Source organism: Aotus nancymaae, unplaced genomic scaffold, assembly GCF_030222135.1.
Source record: "Aotus nancymaae isolate 86718 unplaced genomic scaffold, 86718_ANA_hifiasm-v0.15.2.pri h1tg000030l, whole genome shotgun sequence".
Classification (NCBI taxonomy): domain Eukaryota; kingdom Metazoa; phylum Chordata; class Mammalia; order Primates; family Aotidae; genus Aotus; species Aotus nancymaae.
This window is the reverse complement of record NW_026988443.1, coordinates 26,510,421-26,529,215: the sequence shown is the minus strand read 5'-3', so window position 1 is coordinate 26,529,215 and position 18,795 is coordinate 26,510,421. Positions and strand designations below refer to the sequence as shown.

General features: G+C 39.6%; 1 protein-coding gene across 2 annotated transcripts in view; it reads right to left on the bottom strand.

Annotated features, from left to right (window-relative positions):
- LOC135277261 (uncharacterized) overlaps positions 1-18,795 on the bottom strand; it is a 268,690-nt gene that overhangs the window by 141,772 nt on the left and 108,123 nt on the right. For both annotated transcript variants that reach the window (XR_010344879.1, XM_064383249.1), the window contains one exon: positions 16,500-16,583. Coding sequence is in view for 1 of the 2 variants with exons in the window: in XM_064383249.1 (XP_064239319.1) it covers positions 16,500-16,583 (84 nt within the window). In the remaining variant the exon portion in view is untranslated. The remainder of the gene's footprint in view (positions 1-16,499; positions 16,584-18,795) is intronic.

Here is an 18,795-nt window from a genome sequence, read left to right as displayed (position 1 = left end):
CAGAGTGGCCTGACTGTTAAAAGGAAAACTAAAATACAGAAAGAAGTAACTTCAACGTCAACAAAAAGGACATCTACTCAGAGACCCCATCCAAAAGTCACCAACTACAAACACCACATGTAGATAACTTCACAAAGATGGGAAGAACCCAGCAAAAAAAGGATGAAAACACCAAATACCAGAATGCCTCTCCTCCTCCAAGGAATCAACTCCTCACCAGCAAGAGAACAAAGCTGGATGGAGAATGAATCTGATGAACTGACAGAAACAGGCTTCAGAGGGTGGGTAATAACAAACTTCTCTGAGCTAAAAGAACAAGTTCTAACCCAATGCAAAGAAACTAAGAACCTTGAAAAAAAAGTTAGATGAAATGCTAACAAGAATAAACAGCTTAGAGAAGAATATAAATGACTTGATGGAGCTGAAAAACACAACACGAGAACTTTGTGAAGTATACACAAGTTTCAATAGCTGAATTGACCAAGCAGAAGAAAGGATATCAGAGAATGAAGATCAACTCAATGAAATAAAACAAGAAGGAAAGATTAGGGAAAAAAGAGTAAAAAGAAATGAACGAAGCCTCCAAGAAACATGAGATTATGTGAAAAGATCTAATCTACGTTTGATAGGTGTACCTGAATGTGATGGAGAGAATGAATCCAAGCTGGAAAACACTCTTCAGGATATTATCCAAGAGAATTTCCTCAAGCTAGCAAGGCTGGCCAACATTCAAGTCAAGGAAATACAGAGAACACCACAAAGATATTCCTTAAGAAGAGCAACCCCAAGGCACATAATCAGATTAACCAGGGTTGAAATGAAGGAAAAAATGCTAAGGGCAGCCAGAGAGAAAGGTTGGTTATCCACAAAGGGAAGCCCATAAGACTCACAGCGGATCTCTCGGCAGAAACCCAACAAGCCAGAAGAGAGTGGGGGCTAATATTCAACATCCATAAAGAAAAGAACATTCAATCTAGAATTTCATATATAGCTAAACTAAGTTTCATAAGTGAAGGAGAAGTAAAATCCTTTAAGAACAAGCAATTGCTGAGATATTTCATCACCACCAGGCCTGCCTTATGAGAGCTCCTGAAAGAATCGCTAAACACAGAAAGGAACAACCAGTACCAGCCACTCCAAAAACGTACTAAATGGTAAAGAGCATTGACACAATGAAGAAACTGTGTTAACTAATGGGCAAAACAACCAGTTAGCACCAAAATAGCAGGATCAAATTCACACATAACAATTCACAATAAATGTAAATAGGTTAAATGCCCCAATCAAAAGACACAGACTCGAAAATTGGATAAAAAGTCAAAATCCATTGGTGTGCTGTATTTAGGAAACTTATCTCATGTGCAGGGACACACATAGCACAAAATAAAAGAATGGAGGAAGATTTACCAAGCAAATGGAGAGCAAAACAAAGCAGTAGTTGCAATTCTCGTCTCTGATAAAATAGATTTTAAACTAACAAAGATCAAAAGAGACAAAGAAAGGCATTATATAATGGTTAAAGGATAAATGCAACAAGAAGAGCTAATGATCCTAAATATATACACATCCAATACAGGAGTACCCAGATACATAAAGCATGTCCTTAAAGACCTAGAAAGAGACTTAGACTCCCACACAATAACAGTGGGAGACTTCAACACTCCACTGTTAATATTAGAGAGATCAATGAGACAGAAAGTTAACAAACATATCCAGGACTTGAACTCAGACCTGGACCAAGCAAACCTAATAGACATCTAGAGAACTCTCCACCCCAAATCCACAGAATACACATTGTTCTCAGCACCATATCACACCTACCGTAAAACTGACCACATAATTGGAAGTAAATCACTCCTCAGCAAATGCAGAAGAATGGAAATCATAACAGTCTCTCAGACCACAGTGCAATCAAATTAGAACTCAGGATTAAGGAACTAACTCAGAACCACACAACTTCATGGAAACTGAACAACTGGCTCTTGAATGTTGACTGGATAAACAATGAAATGAAGGCAGAAATAAAGATGTTCTTCAAAACCAACAAGAATGAAGACACAATGTCCCAGAATCTCTGGGACACATTTAGAGCAGTGTCTACAGGAAGATTTATAGAAATAAGTGCCCACATGAGAAGCAATGAAAGATAGAAAATCGACACCATATCATCAAAATTGAAAGAGCTAGAGGAGAGATGAAAACAACTCAAAAGCTAGCAGAAGACAAGAAATAACTAAGATCAGAGCAGAACTGAAGGAGACAGAGACACAAAAAACCTTCAAAAAATCAGTAAATCCAGGAGCTGGATTTTGAAAAGATCAAAAAAATAGACAGACCACTAGCCAGATTAATAGAAGAGAGAGAAGAACCAAATAGATGCAATAAAAAATGATAAAGGGGATATCACCACTGATTTCACAGAAATACAAACTACCATCAGAGATTACTACAAACAACTCTATGCACATAAACCAGTAAACCTGGAAGAAATGCCTAAATCAGGAAGAAGATGAAACCCTAAATAGACCAATAACAAGGGATGAAGTTGAGGTAGCAATTAATAGCCTACCAACTTAAAAAAGCCCAGGTCCAGATGGGTTCATAGCTGAATTCTAACAGATGTTCAAAGAGGAGGTGGTACCACTCCTTCTGAAATTATTCCAAAGAATCCAAAAAGAGGGAATCCTTCCCAAATCATTTTATGAGACCAGTATCATCCTGATACCAAAACCTGGCAGAGACTCAACAAGAAAAGAAAACTTCAACCAATATCCATGGTGAACACTGACGCAAAAATCTTCAATAAAATACTGGCAAACCAATTGCAACAGCACATCAAAAAGTTTATCCATCATGATCAAGTAGGCTTCATCCCAGGGATGCAAGGCTGGTTCAATATACGCAAGTCTATAAATATAATCTACCACATAAACAGAACCAAAGGCAAAAACCACATGATTATCTCAATAGATGCAGAGAAGGCCATCAGGAATATTCAACAGTCCTTTATGCTAAAAACTCTCAATTAACTAGGTATTAACGGAATGTATCTCAAAATAATAAAAGCTGTTTACGACAAACCCACAGCCAATATCATACTGAATGGGCAAAAACTGGAAGCATTCCCTTTGAAATCCAGCACTAGACAAGGATGCCCTCTCTCACCACTCCTATTCAATATAGTATTGGAAGTTCTAGCCAGAGCAATCAGTAAAGAAAAAGAAATAAAGGGTATTCAATTAGGAAGGGAGGAAGTCAAATTGTCTCTATTTGCAGACGACATGATTGTATATTTAGAAGACCCCATCGTCTCAGCCCAAAACCTCCTTAAACTGATAAGCAACTGCAGCAAAGTCTCAGGATACAAAATCAATGTGCAGAAATCACAAGCATTCCTATACACCAGTAACAGACTAAAAGACAGCCACATCAAGAGTGAACTCCCATTCACAATTGCTACAAAGAGAATAAAATACCTAGGAATACAACTAACAAAGGATGTAAAGGACCTCTTCAAGGAGAAATACAAACCACTGTTCAAGAAAATAAGAGAGGACACAAACAGATGGAAAAACATTCCATGCTCATGGTTAGGAAGAATCAACATTGTGAAAATGGCCATACTGCCCAAAGTAATTTATAGATTCGACACTATCCCCATCAAGCTACCTATGACCCTCTTCACAGAACTGGAAAAAACCACCTTAAACTTCATATGAAACCAAATGACAGCCCATATAGGGAAAACAATCCTAAGCAAAAAGAACAAAGATGGAGGCATCACACTACCTGACTTCAAACTATACTACAAGGCTACAATAATCAAAACAGCATGGTACTGGTACCAAAACAGAGATATAGACCAATGGAACAGAACAGAGGCCTCAGAGGCAACGTCACACATCTACAGCCATCTGATCTTTGACAAACCTGACAAAAACAAGCAATGGGGAAAGAATTCCCTGTTTAATAAATGGTGTTGGGAAAACTGGCTAGCCATGTGCAGAAAACAGAAACTGGACCCCTTCCTGACACCTTACACTAAAATTGACTCCAGATGGATTAAAGACTTAAACATAAGACCTAATACCATAAAAACCCTAGATGAAAACCTAGGCAAAACCATTCAGGACACAGGCATAGGCAAGGACTTCAAGACTAAAACAGCAAAAGCATTGGCAGCAAAAGCCAAAATAGACAAATGGGATCTAATTAAACTCCAGAGCTTCTGTACTGCAAAAAAAAAAAAAAAAAAAAAAAAAACAATCATTAGAGTCAACTGGCAACCAACAGAATGGGAAAAAATTTCTACAATCTACCCATCTGATAAAGGGCTAATATCCAGAATCTACAAATAACTAAAACAGATTTACAAGAAAAAAACAAATAAACCCATTCAAAAGTGGTTGAAGGACATGAATAGACACTTTTCAAAAGAAGACATATGTGAGGCCAACAAACATAAGAAAAAATGCTCATCATCACTGGTCATTAGAGAAATGCAAATCAAAACCACATTGAGATGCCATCTCACACCAGTTAGAATGGCAATCATTAAAAAATCTAGTGACAACAGATGCTGGAGGGGATGTGGAGAAATAAGAACACTTTTACACTGCTGGTGGGAGTCCAAATTAGTTCAACAATTGTGGAAGACAGTGTGGCCATTCCTCAAGGACCTAGAAACAGAAATTCCATTTGACCCAGCAATCCCATCACTGGGTATATATCCAAAGGATTATGAATCATTCTATTATAAAGACACATACACACATATGTTCACTGCGGTATTGTTTACAACAGCAAAGAACTGGAACCAACGCCAATGCCTATCGATGACAGACTAGATAAGGAAAATGTAGTACACATACACCATGGAATTCTATGCAGCCACAAAAAAACGATGAGTTTCTGTCCTTTGTAGGGACATGGATGAATCTGGAAACCATCATTCTCAGCAAACTGACACAAGAACAGAAAATCAAACACCACATGCTCTCACTCATAGGCAGGTGTTGAACAATAAGAACTCATGGACACAGGGAGGGGGGCATCACACACTGGAGTCCGTTGAGGAGGACTAGGGGAGGGACAGTGGGGGGTAGGGAGGTTGGGGAGGGATAACATGAGGAGAAATGCCAGATATAAGTGACAGGAGGATGGAGGCAGCAAACTACATTGCCATGTATGTACCTATGCAACAATCTGCATAATCTGCACATGTACCCCAGAAGCTAAAGTACAATTAAAAAAATATAAAATTATATAAAATCCCATTACATAATTATTACATAGTTCTCATATGATAGCTATCGCAGTTCCTTCTTTATCCTTTTGTAGTTCTGCCTACATGTTTGTGATGGTTAATACTGAATGTCAAGTTGATTCAATTGAGGGATACAAAGTATTAATCCTGGGGTGTGTCTGTGTGGGTGTTGCCAAAAGAGATTAACATTTGAGTCAGTGTGCTGGAGAAGGCAGATCCAGTCTTAATCTGGTGGGTACAATCTAATCAGCCTCCAGGGAATATAAAGCAGGCAGACAAACATAAAAAGATGAGATGGACCTAGCCTCCCAGTCTACATCTTTCTTCTCTGCTGGATGCTTCCTGCCCTCCAACATCAGACTCCAAGTTCTTCAGCTTGGAGAGTTGGACTGGCTCTCCTTGCTCCTCACCTTGCAGAGAGCCTATTGTGGGATCTTGTGATCATATACATTAATACTTAATACTTAATAAACTCCCATATACATATGTATATATCATTTATATATGGGAGACACATATATATATTTATATTTATTATATAAACTCCCATGTCTCCCATATATGTACTATATACATACATATGTCCCATATATATACATATATGTGTATATATATGTCCCATATATATACATATATGTGTGTGTGAGACATATATATATATATATATATATATATGTATGTCTCTTAGAAGGACAGAAATAATATATATGTATTAGTTCTGTCCCTCTAAGAGAACCTTCACTGATACAGATTTTGGTACCAGGAATGGTTCTAGAGGAACAGAATATTAAGGATGGCATTCTTTCATTGGTTTTTGGATTTCTGGATTTGGATGCTTAATATGATTAGAACCAAAAATGCTTCTACTCTACTTGAACTCTACTTCTAACAGTATGGGGACCCTTATAGTCCTTGGCATGAACTGTTTTGAGAGTTGTGCAAATAAATGCATTTGATACTCCTGATTCACTGCCTGTGAGAGGCAAGGAGTTTAGTGACTCTATACATAATACCTTTGACCATATATGAAGAACCAAGGAACATAATGAAGCTGGTTGGTTGCTCCTAACTTCAGTGGATGAAGTGATGAAAGAAAATGATGAACTCAGGGATCCTGTCTCCCAGCTTCAGAAGCAGATACTGAGCCTCAAATCTGCTAAGACTGCCCTGAGTGAGTCTTATCTCCTGTAGAGAAAGAGTTGAAATTGTGGAAAAACAGACACAAACTCTTATGTGAGTGGGTCACCTGCAATGAAAGATGCATGCACAGCCTCACCAGGTGTCTGCTGTTAATGTGAGGGCACTGACTGGAAAAGAATGGGGCCCTGAAATTTGGAATGGAGACGTGTGGGAGGACCCTGATGAAGCTGGGGACACTGAATTTGTAAACTCCAATGAACCTTTTTTGCCAGAAGGAACAGCTTCCCCATTCCCAGTAGTGGCAACATCCCCTCCCTGACCAATGCTGTCATCAGCCTTCCCACCTGATGTCTGAGGCACTGCCTGAGGCAAGAGTGAAGGCCTCCCCTGAGTCAGTTGCCAGGCAAGATAACCTTGATTCTCCTCAGAAGCCACCCTCAACAGCTCTGTTTGCTTCTAGACATATAACTAGACTAAAGTCCTGGTGGGCCCCTAGAAGTGAGGTGGGAACAGGCGTGGGAATAGATATTACGGGTATTGGGTAATGGTGGAAGGAACAAAGAGTTGAAACAGGCTGAATTTATATATTTGAGCCCACTAAGTAGGGACTCTGCATTTAATGTTGCAGCTCAGGAAGTTAAAACAGGTTCTAATAGTTTATTTGCTTGGTTAGCTGAAATATGGATTAAAAGATGGCCCACTGTGAATGAGCTGGAAATGCCTGATCTTTGGTTATGTAGAGGAAGAGATTCAAAGGCTTAGGGAGATTGGGATGGTGAAGTGGATTAGTCACTTTAGACCTACTCATCCCAACTGGGAGGATCCAGAAGATATACCCTTGACCAATGCCTTGTGAAACAGATTTGTAAGGGCAGCACCTACATTTTTTGAAGAACCCTGTATTGCTCTTCTCTATGTCAGATCTAACAGTGGGAACCACAGTCACTCAACTACAAAATTTAAATACGATGGGAATAACTGCATCCTGAAATGCCAGGGGCCATGTGGCAGCATTCAACCCTCAAAGGAGAGGTGGACAGCAGAGGCAAAGCAGCAGTCAGAACAATCTGACTTGTGTAGCATTCTGGCATTGGCTAGTCATGGTGTTTCTAGAAGTGAAACTGACAGGAAGCCTAATGCATTCCTACTTAAATTATACAAACAGAAAACTTCTAGGTTGAATGGACAAAAGACTAAATTGAATTCTAAAAATAGAGAATCACAGCCCCTCAATCATTTTCCAGACTTGAGCCAGTTTACAGACCCAGAACTCTTTGAATGAAGGGGAGGCTGGGCCCCCTTGAGGAAGTACCCACGACATTATCAACAATTTATGCAGTGAATCTTTCTCCCATCCTTCCCCAAGGAGACTTCCAGCCTTTTACCAGGGTAACTGAGCACTGGGGAAAGGGAAATGATCAGACATTTTGGGGACTATTGGACACTAGTTCTGAGCTGACTTTGATTGCAGGGGGACCCAAAACATCATTGTGGTCCCCAGTTAAGGTAGGGGCTTATGGAGGTCAGGTAATTAATTGAGTTTTACCTCAGGTCTGACTTACAGTGGGTCCAGTGGGTCCCTGGACTAGTGCTGTGATATGGTCATTTCCCCAGTGCCAGAATGCTAATTGCCATGGACATACTTAGCAGGTGGCAGAACCCCCACATTGGCTCCCTAACTGGGTAGGGTAAGAGCTATTATGGTGGGAAAGGCCAAATGGAAGCCATTAGAGCTGCCCCTACCTAGAAAAATAGTAATTCAAAAGCAGTTGCACTCCTGGAGGGATTAGAGAGATTAGTGCCATCATTAAGGGCTTGAAAGATGCAGGGGTGGTAATTCCCACCATATCCCTGTTCAACTCTGCCATTTAACCTGTGCAGAAGACAGATGAATCTTGGAGAAAGACCATGGATTATCGTAAGCTTAACCAAGTGGTGACTCCTATTGCAGTTGCTTTACTAGATGTTGCTTCATTGCTTGAGCAAATTAACACATCTCCTGGTATTTGGTACGCAGCTATTGACTTGGCAAATGTCTTTTTCTCTATTCCTGTCCATAAGGCCCACAGGAAGCAATCTGCCTTTAGCTGGCAAGGCCAGCAATATACCTTTACTGTCCTACCTCAGGGGTATATCAACTCTTTGTGTCATAATCTTATTTAGAGAGAACTTGATAGCTATTCACTTCTGCAAGATATCACACTGGTCCATTACATTGATGACATTATGCTGATTGGGTCCAGTGAGCAAGAAGTAGCAAACACACTGGACTTATTGGTGAGACATCTGCATGCCAGAGGATGGGAAATAAATCTCACTAAAATTCAGGGAACTTCTCCCTCAGTAAAATTTCTAGGGGTCCAGTGGTATGGGGTCTCTCACAATATTTCTTCTAAAATAAAGCACAAGTTGCTGTATTTGGCCCCTACTTCAACCAAGAAAGAGGCACAACGCCTAGTGGACCTATTTGGATTTTGGAGGCAATACATTCCTCATTTGGGTGTGTTACTCCAGCCTACTTATTGAGTGACCTGAAAAGCTGCCAGTTTTGAGTGGGGTCCAGAACAGGAGAAGGCTCTGCATCAGGTCCTGGCTGCTGTGCAAGCTGCTCTGCCACTCAGTTCATTTGACCCAGCAGATCCAATGGTGCTTGAGGTGCCAGTGGCAGATAGGAATGCTGTTTGGAGCCTTTCACAGGCTCCCATAGGTGAATCACAACAGAGGCCTCTAGGATTTTGAGAGCAAGACCTTGCCATCTTCCGCAGATGTCTCAGAATGTCTCTCCTTTTGAGAGACAGCTCTTAGCCTGTTACTCGGCTTTGGTGGAAATTGAATGTTTGACTATGGGTCATGAAGTCACCATGCAACCTGAACTGCCTATCATGAACTGGGTGCTTTCTGACCCATCTAGCCATAAAGTGGGTCACGCACAGCAGCATTCCAACATCAAATGGAAGTGGTATATACGTGATTGGCCTTGAGCAGGTCCTGAAGGCAAAGTAAGTTACCTGAGGAAGTGGCTCAAATGCCTATGGTCTCCACTCCTGCCGCCCTGCCTTCTCTCCCCTAGCCTGCACTGATGGCCTCGTGGGGAGTTCCCTAAGATCAGCTGACAAAGGAAGAGAGGACTAAAGCCTGGTTCACAGATGGTTCTGCATGATATGCAGGCACAACCCGAAAGTGGACAGCTGCGGCACTACAGCCCCTTTCAAGGACATCCCTCAAGGACAGTGATGAAGGGAAATCTTCTCAGTGGGGAGAACTCTGAGCAGTGTACCTGGTTGTGCACTTTGCATAGAAGGAGAAATGGCCAGATGTGTGATTATATACTGATTCAGGGGCTGTAGCCAATGGTTTAACTGGATGGTCAGGGACTTGGAAGAAGTATGATTGGAAAGTTGGTGACAAAGAAATCTGGGGAAGAGATATGTGGATGGACTTCTCTGAGTGGTCAAAAACTGTGAAGATATTTGTATCCCATGTGAGTGTTTACCAACGGCTTCCCTCAGTGGAGGAGGAGATTAATAATCAAGTGGATAGAATGACCCTTTCTGTGGATACCACTCAGTCTCTTTCCCCAGCCACCCCTGTCATTATCCAATGGGCCCATGAACAAAGTGGTCACGGCGACATGGATGGAGGGTTACGCATGGACTCAGCAACATGGACGTCCACTCACCAAGGCTTACCTGGCTACAACCACTGCTGAGTGCCCAATTTGCAGCAGCAGAAACTAATACTGAGCCCTCAATATGGTACCACTCCTTGGGGTGATCAGCCTTACTGGAACTCTTTCATCATGGAAAGGGCAAAGGTTTGTCCTCACTGGAATAGACACTTACTCCAGATATGGGTTTGCCTACCTTGTATGCAATGCTTCTGCCAACAGTACCACTGTGGACTCACAGAATGCCTTATCCACTGTCAGGCTATTCTACACAGCATTGCCACTAACCAAGGCACTCACTTTATGGCTAAAGAATTGCAGCAGTGGGCTCATGCTCATGGAATTCACTGGTCTGACCATGTTCCCCATCATCCTGAAGCAGCTGGATTGACAGACGGTGGAATAGCCTTTTGAAGTCACAATTACAATGCCAACTGGGTGAAACCACTTTGCAGGGCTGGGGCAAAGTTCTCCAGAAGGCCACGTATGCTATCAATCAGCATCCAAAATATGGTATTGTTTCTCCCATAGCTAGGCTTCACCAGTCCAGGAGTCAAGGGGTGGAAGTGGAAGTGGCACCACTCACCAACATCCCTAGTGAACCACTAGCAAAATTTTTGCTTCCTGTTCCCATGACATTACGTTCTGCTGGCCTAGAGGTCTTAGCTCCAGAGGGAGGAACACTGCAACCAGGAAACACAACGATTTCACTAAACTGGAAATTAAGATTGCCACCTGGACACTTTGGGCTCCTCCTACCTTTAAGTCAATAGGCTAAGAAGGGAGATGCAGGCCGGGCGCGGTGGCTAACACCTGTAATCCCAGCACTTTGGGAGGCCGAGGCGGGTGGATCACGAGGTCAAGAGATCAAGACCATCCTGGTCAACATGGTGAAACCCTGTCTCTACTAAAAATACAAAAAATTAGCTGGGCATGGTGGTGCAATCCTGTAATCCCAGCTACTCAGGAGGCTGAGGCAAGAGAATTGCCTGAACCCAGGAGGTGGAGGTTGCGGCGAGCCAAGATTGCGCCATTGCACTCCAGCCTGGGTAACAAGAGCGAAACTCCATCTCAAAAAAAAAAAAAAAAAGAAGGGAGACACAGTGTTGCCTATGGTGATGGACCCAGACTACCAAGATGAAATCAGGTGACTACTCCATAATGGAGGTTAAGAGACAGTATGCAGGGAATACAGGAGATCAATTAGGGCATCTCTTAGTATTACCAAGCCCTGTGATTTACGTCTATGGGAACCTACAACAGCCCAAGTCAGGAAGGACTACAAATGACTCAGAACCTTCAGGAATGAAGGTTTGGGTCACTCCACCAGGAAAAAAAAAACCATGACCTGCTGAGGTGCTTGCTGAAGGCAAAGGGCATACAGAATGGATAGTAGAAGGTAGTCATCAATACCATCTACGACCACATAACCAGCTGCAAAAACGAGGACTGTAACTGTCATGTAATATTATTTCTTCTTCTCCTTCTTCTTCTTTTTTTTTTTTTTTTTGAGACAGAGTCTTGCTCTAAAACCCAGGTTGGACTTGGCTCATTACATCTTCCGTCTACCAAGTTCAAACGATTCTCCTGCCTCAGCATCCCAAGTAGTTGGGATAATGGGCATACACCACCATGCCCTGCTAATTTTCATATTTTTAGTAGAGATGAGGTTTCATCATGTTGGCCAGGCTGGTACCTCAGGTGATCCGCCCTCCTTGGCCTCCCAAAGTGTTGGGATTATAGGCGTGAACCACCATGCCCGGCTGCCTCCTTTTGATAAAAACATGTTTGTGCATGTATACACTTGTACTAAGAAAATATCTTCATTTTATTTCCTTTTCCTTTATCATGGAACATAAGATTTATTGACTTCATATCAGGATTTAAGTATTGTTAACTTTATGTAATAGTACTTGATTGGGGATTGGTCTGTTTCCCACTGTACGAAAGATAGTTGTATTATGTTAGGCATAATTATGACTTTGTTATTGTTTTTATTTGAAAATTATGTATGTTCTCAGGATATGCGTATGGATTCAGGTTGATAAGGGGTGGACTTGTGATGGTTAATACTGAGTGTCAACTTGATTGGACTGAGGGTTACAAAGTATTAATCCTAGGTGTGTCTGTGTAGGTGTTACCAAAAGAGATAAATTGAGTCAGTGGGTTGGGGAAGGCAGATCCACCCCTCACCTGGTGGGCACAATCTAATCAGCTTCCAGCAAATATAAAGCAGGCAGACAAACATAAAAAGACGAAATGGAGCTAGCCTCCCAGTCTATATCTTTCTCCCATGCTGGATGCTTCCTCCCCTATAACATCAGACTCCAGGTTCTTCAGTTTGGGGCCTTAGACTGGCCCTCCATGCTCCTCAGCCTGCAGACAGCCTATTGCGGAGCCTTGTAATCATGTAAATTAAGTAAGTCTGAAAATATATATATATATATATATCTCCATCCCCTATTAGTTCTGTCTCTCTAAGAGAGCCCTGACTAATACAATGTCTGTAGAAGGTAACCTTTCAACTATCCATCGCAATTTTTACTTACGTTTTTTTTTTTTTGAGACGGAGTTTCGCTCTTGTTACCCAGGCTGGAGTGCAATGGCACGATCTCAGCTCACCGCAACCTCTGCCTCCTGGGTTCAGGCAATTCTCCTGCCTCCGCCTCCTGAGTAGCTGGGATTACAGGCACGCGCCACCGTGCCCAGCTAATTTTTTGTATTTTAGTAGAGACGGGGTTTCACCATGTTGACCAGGATGGTCTCGATCTCTTGACCTCGTGATCCACCCGCCTCGGCCTCCCAAAGTGCTGGGATTACAGGCGTGAGCCACTGCGCCCGGCCCTTACTTATGTTTTCTATAATCCTACAGTATTTCTAAAACATGCACACATACTCCATCTCTCACCATCCACCTCAAGAACATACATTCCTTCAAGGTAATCTATATAAACAGAAGTAGAAGAAACATCTGATTAATGTTGGCAAACATTTTATAAATTAGGATAAGTCACTTTTGCTGGTTCAAGTAATTTTGGGCAAAGGTGATGAAATATAGAAAGTTATGCTGAAGGAAATGGTCCTTCTCCAGCCCTATTTTTTGCTACAGTATAAAATAGCAACAAAAAAAAATCAAAAAAATTAGCCAGGTGTGCTGGTGTACACCTGCAGTCCCAGCTACTTGGGAGGCTGAGGTGGGAAAATCACTTGAACCCAGGAGGTTTAAGCAGCAGTGAGCTGTGATTGCACCACTACACTCCAACCTGGGTGGGAGAGTGAGACTCTGTTAAAAAAAATACATATATACGTATATATGTACATATATGTATACATGTATGTATACATATATGTACACTATATATATGTACATATATACGTATATATATATATAGTGACATTTGGAGGAACACAGGAACCAACTTGAAGAAATTTCTACTGGCTGAATTTGGGGCAACATAAGCATTGAAAAAATGTGAAATCCATGAGTCCATACTGATACTTTTTTTTTTTTTTTTTTTAACTGGAGAGGAATAGAAGCTTTTCTTCATAGCAGAACACCAGTCAATTAATAAGGAAGGACTATTTGAGTAAGAAAATCATGATTTGGTAAATAGTATAATAAAAGCAGATTTAGTCAAGAATCATCAATATATATTACAATGCATAGGTGAAACTTTTAAGAGGAATAACATATTTTCATCATCTCAAATTATTTTTGTAAATTACAAGAGAGGAAAAAGTTCTTATAAATTAAAAAATTTACAAGATTCTTGTAAATTACCAGAGAGAAAATTCTTGTAAATTACAAGAGAGGAAAAGTAACTTCACGACGGAGAAACCTACCAGATGGCACATAAATCAAATGATCCAAGTTAACATAAACATGCAAACAAAAAAATATCAAGTCTCTCCTAATATGATACACTGAAAAAGATACCAAATCACTTTTGTGGTATCTTCGCCAAAAATTCATAACCTAAATCTAACCATGCAGAAAAAAATCAGACAAACCCAAAATGAGTGATATTTTTCAAAATATCTAGCCTGCAGTACTTAAAAAAAAAATTAAAATCATGAAAGACAAACAAGGATGATCCCAGATTAAATGAAACTAAGAGATGTGAAAATAAATGCAACGTGAGATACTGGACTGGAATCTGATCCAGAAAAAAATTTATTTATTTTCTTAGGGGCAAAGAAACACAACGGAAAATAGATGTAATATGAATCAGATTTGTAGATTTCATAATAGTATTATATCATGTTAATTTCCCCTGTGGTTATGTACCAGAATATTCTCAGGAAATACAAACGGAGGTATTTTTGGGGAAAGAGGCATTATGTCTGCAACTTACTCTCAAATGGTTCAGAAAACATAACACTTATATATAATTAAATATATGATATCATATATAAAGATAGACTGTGGGGATGATAAAAAGTAAATATGGTAAAATTTGGTATCTGGTGAAGAGTGTACAGAAATTCTTTGTAATATTCTTGCAGATTTTCTCTGAGAATAAGATTATTTCAAAGTGAAATATATTGATAAATTGTACTAAGAAGACCCACAATAAACTTAGACATTATAAACAGAGAAGCAAACAGGGCAGCTGAAATATAAGGTAATGGCCACAAACATGTAGTCTAACTACATATTATTTAAATTTCCATTAGACATAAAAAATTATAATAATTTTTAGTGTGATAATGATTTTTTAAAAAACAGCCTTTATAGAGATACACAGTGAAATACTTATGGATATATACAGATGAAATAATGTCTGACACTGACTTTAAAATAATTTAGTGAAGGGGAATGGGTGTGGGATTATGGATGAAATAATATAGCTCATGCATTGATAACTGTTGAGGCTAGGTGATGGGTAGCAAGGTTAGTTAACCTATTCTTTCTTCTTTTGTGTAAGGTCTACAACAAAAAGTTTTTAAACAGTCAATGCTATATAAAAAATGCAATAGATGAATCTTTGTGTCCCACTCCTGCCATTTCCACCATATTTCCTGTCAACTCCTTATAGGTGACCATTTTATTAGTTGCTTATTTTTTTTTTTTTGGTTTCTTTACAAAAATACAAGGAAATACAAATATATATTCTTATTTTTCCACTCTTCCTACAAAAAGTAACAAACAATATACACTGCTCTATACATTGTTTCCCTTTCCCCCACCAGCTTCATATATTCTGTGTATCTCTCCATACCCGTATATATAGCTCTATTTTGTGTGTGTGTTGGTGGGGGTGGATGTGTGTTTTTGCATATGTTCCATGGTTTATTTATTTCTAATCCTGTATTCATCCAACAATGCTATAATAAAGAAATGTGTATATTCCTGTCATTTTGTACTAGAGCAGGTTTACCTACAGCAGAGATCCCCAACCTTTTTGACACCAGAGACCGGTTTTGTGGAAGACAATTTTTCTATGGACAGGGGCAGTGGTTTCATGATGAAACTGTTCCACCTCAGATCATCAGGCATTAGATTCTCATAAGTAATACACAACCTAGATTCCTTGTGTTCAGAGTTCACAATAGGGTTTGTTCTCCTACGGGAATCTAATGTCACTGCTGATCTGATAGGAGGCAAAGCTCAGGCAGTAATGCTCATTCATCTGCTACTCACCTCCTGCTACTGGTTCCTAACAGGCCACAGATGGATACTGATCCATGGCCCAGGGGTAGGAGACCCCTGACCTACAGGGTGGATTACCACAGGGGAAGTCCTAGGTCAAGGATATTTTTGGTAGATTTTACTAGATTTGTGTTCCTTCCACTGCTAATATACGAGAGGCTCCACAGGCTTGCCAAAGGATGTATTATCAAACTTTTGGGTTTCTGTCCATCTGACAGGTGAGAAATTATGCCTTGGTATTTTCTCACTTGCATGTTTTTCTTGTCATGGGCAACATAACTGCCATTTCTGCAACCTCTCATGTCAGAGGATAAGAAATCTCTATTGATTATAAGCCTCCACCTATGTCTTTCAATCAGCTTTTTTCCTAATGCATCTAAGAAATTATTTCTTCAAGTATTCCCTATTCCTTCAGTATCTTTCATATCTTTAATATTCTCCTCAGTTTTTTCTTTCCTGCTGTCAAATATTTTCCTTATTATTATTTTTTTGCTGGATACTACATTCAAACAATATGGTATAAAGAATGGAATATTAAAAGTCTCCTTCATATGTTGAACCTGAATACCATCCATCCCCAGAGTGAAACACCATTCTCAGTTTATATATTCCTTCCCTCACATTCTGTATATACTAGAGGCACATGTGTATTACATTTCATAGATACATTCAAAAGTAAAACACACTGCTTAGTTGAGGTAAAGCTAGCTGCTGTAATAACTAAACCCTAAAATCTTATGGTTTAACACAATGAAAGTTTATTTTGCACTCACGTGATAGTCCAATGTTCAGATGGCATATTTCCAGGTGTACTTCAGGCACCCGACTTCTGCCATGGCCTAGGACTTCAGTCTTCACTTTAGCAGCAAATGGAGAGAAAAAAGAGAGAGTTTAAGATATAATTGCTTCTTAATCACCCTGCCCATAAGTCCTATCAGATTACTTTGCACATATTCCCCAATAAGTAACACTCATTTTAAATGCAGGAGAAGCTGAGAAGTTCAGTCCCTGAGTTGGTACTTATTCAACTTTACTCTATGAAAGGGTAACATAAATCTGTGGAGAAAAGAGAGCTGTCTCTTAAACACAGATTCTTCATGCTGCTTTATTCCATATTCTGTGTGTTTGCTTAATTTAACTTAGAGATATTTCCAATAGTTGGAAACATCCAATAGATAATTCCAATACTGGGCTGACCCATTATAAAACTTTTTTTTGGAAAAAGAAAAGGTGAAATGTGATGCCCATTTATCACTTCTATTCAACACAGTATTAAAAGTCTTAGCCAAACCAATTAGGCGAGAGAAAGATTGAAAGGACACGTAAATTGAAAAGAAGTCAAATTATTCTTGTTAGCAGATGATGTGATCTTATATTTAGAACAACTTAAGGATTCCACCAAAAAATTATTAGAACTGATAAACAAATTCAGTACAGTTGCAAAGTACAAAATCAACATGCAAAAATCAGTAGCATTTCTAGACACTAACAATGATCAATCAAAAAAAAAAAAAAGCAATCCCATTTACAATGGCTACAAAAAATAAAATAATACCTAGGAATAAATTGAACCAAAACAGTGGAAGATCTCTACTAGGAAAACTATAAAATGCCTATGAAAGATAGTGAATAGGACACAAAAAATAAAAAGATATCCCAAGCTCATGGATTGGAAGAAAAAATATTGTTAAAATGTCTATACTAATCAAAGTGATCTGCATATTCAATGCAATCTCTATTGAAATACAAAATACTAATGACATTCTTCATAGAAATATTTTTAAAAACTCTAAAATTTCTATGCAACAAAAAGCCTGGAAGAGCTAAAGCAATCCTGAGCAAAAGAACAAAGCTAGAAGCATCACATATACTACAGAGCTATAGTAACCAAAACAGCATGGCACTGGCATAAGAACAGACACATAGAGCAATGGTACAGAATAGAGAAACTAGAAATAAATTCACACAGTTATAACCAACTCATTTTTGACAAAGGCATCAAGAATACACACTAAGGGAAGGAGAGTATCTTTAATAAATGGTGCTGAGAAAATGGATATCAGTATGCACAGGAATGAAACTAGATTCCCCATCTTTCATCATATACAAAAATCAGTTCAAAGCGGATTAAAGACTTAAATGTAAGTTCTGAAACTATGACACTATTAATAGAAAACATTGGGGAATGTTACAAGATATTGGGATGGGCAATTTTTTGGGGGGTAAGACCTCAAAAGCACAGGCAGCATGAGCTAGAGATTCCAAAGGCAGCAAGGAAATATTGGTGGCCAAAGCAAAACTAGATAAATGAGATTACATCAAGCTTCTGCACAGCAAAGAAAACAATCAAAAAAGTATTTACCCAACAAGAAAATATCTACCCAACAAGAGATTAATAACTAGAACACATAAGTAACTCAACTCAATAGCAAAAAAAAGCAAATAATCCAATTTGAAAATGGGCAAAAGATCTGAATAGACATTTATCAAATGAAGACATACAAATGACCAAGAGGCATATGAGAAAATGTTCAACATCACTAATCATTAGGGAAACACAAATCAATACCATAATGAGATACCATCTTACTCTAATAAAAAAACAAAACAAAACAGAGGCTAGCAAGGACGCAGAGAAAGAAGAATGCTAATACACTGTTGGCAAATCAGCATGGAGACAGACTCCTTACAAAACTATAAATAGGACTACCACATGACCCAGCAATCCCACTACTGGATATATATCTAAAAGAAAGGAAACTGGCTGGGCGTGGTGGCTCAAGCCTGTAATCACAGCACTTTGGGAGGCCGAGGCGGGTGGATCATAAGGTCAGGAGTTCAAGACCAGCCTGGCCAAGATGCTGAAACCCCGTCTCTACTAAAAATACAAAAATTAACTGGGCATGGTGGCAGGCACCTGTAATCCCAGCTACTTGGGAGGCTGAGGCAGGGAATTGCTTGAACCTGGAAGGTGGAGGTTGCAGTGAGCCGAAGATTGCATCATTGCACTCCAGCCTGGATGACAGAGAGAGACTCTGTCTCAAAAAAAAAAAAAAAAAAGGGAAGGAA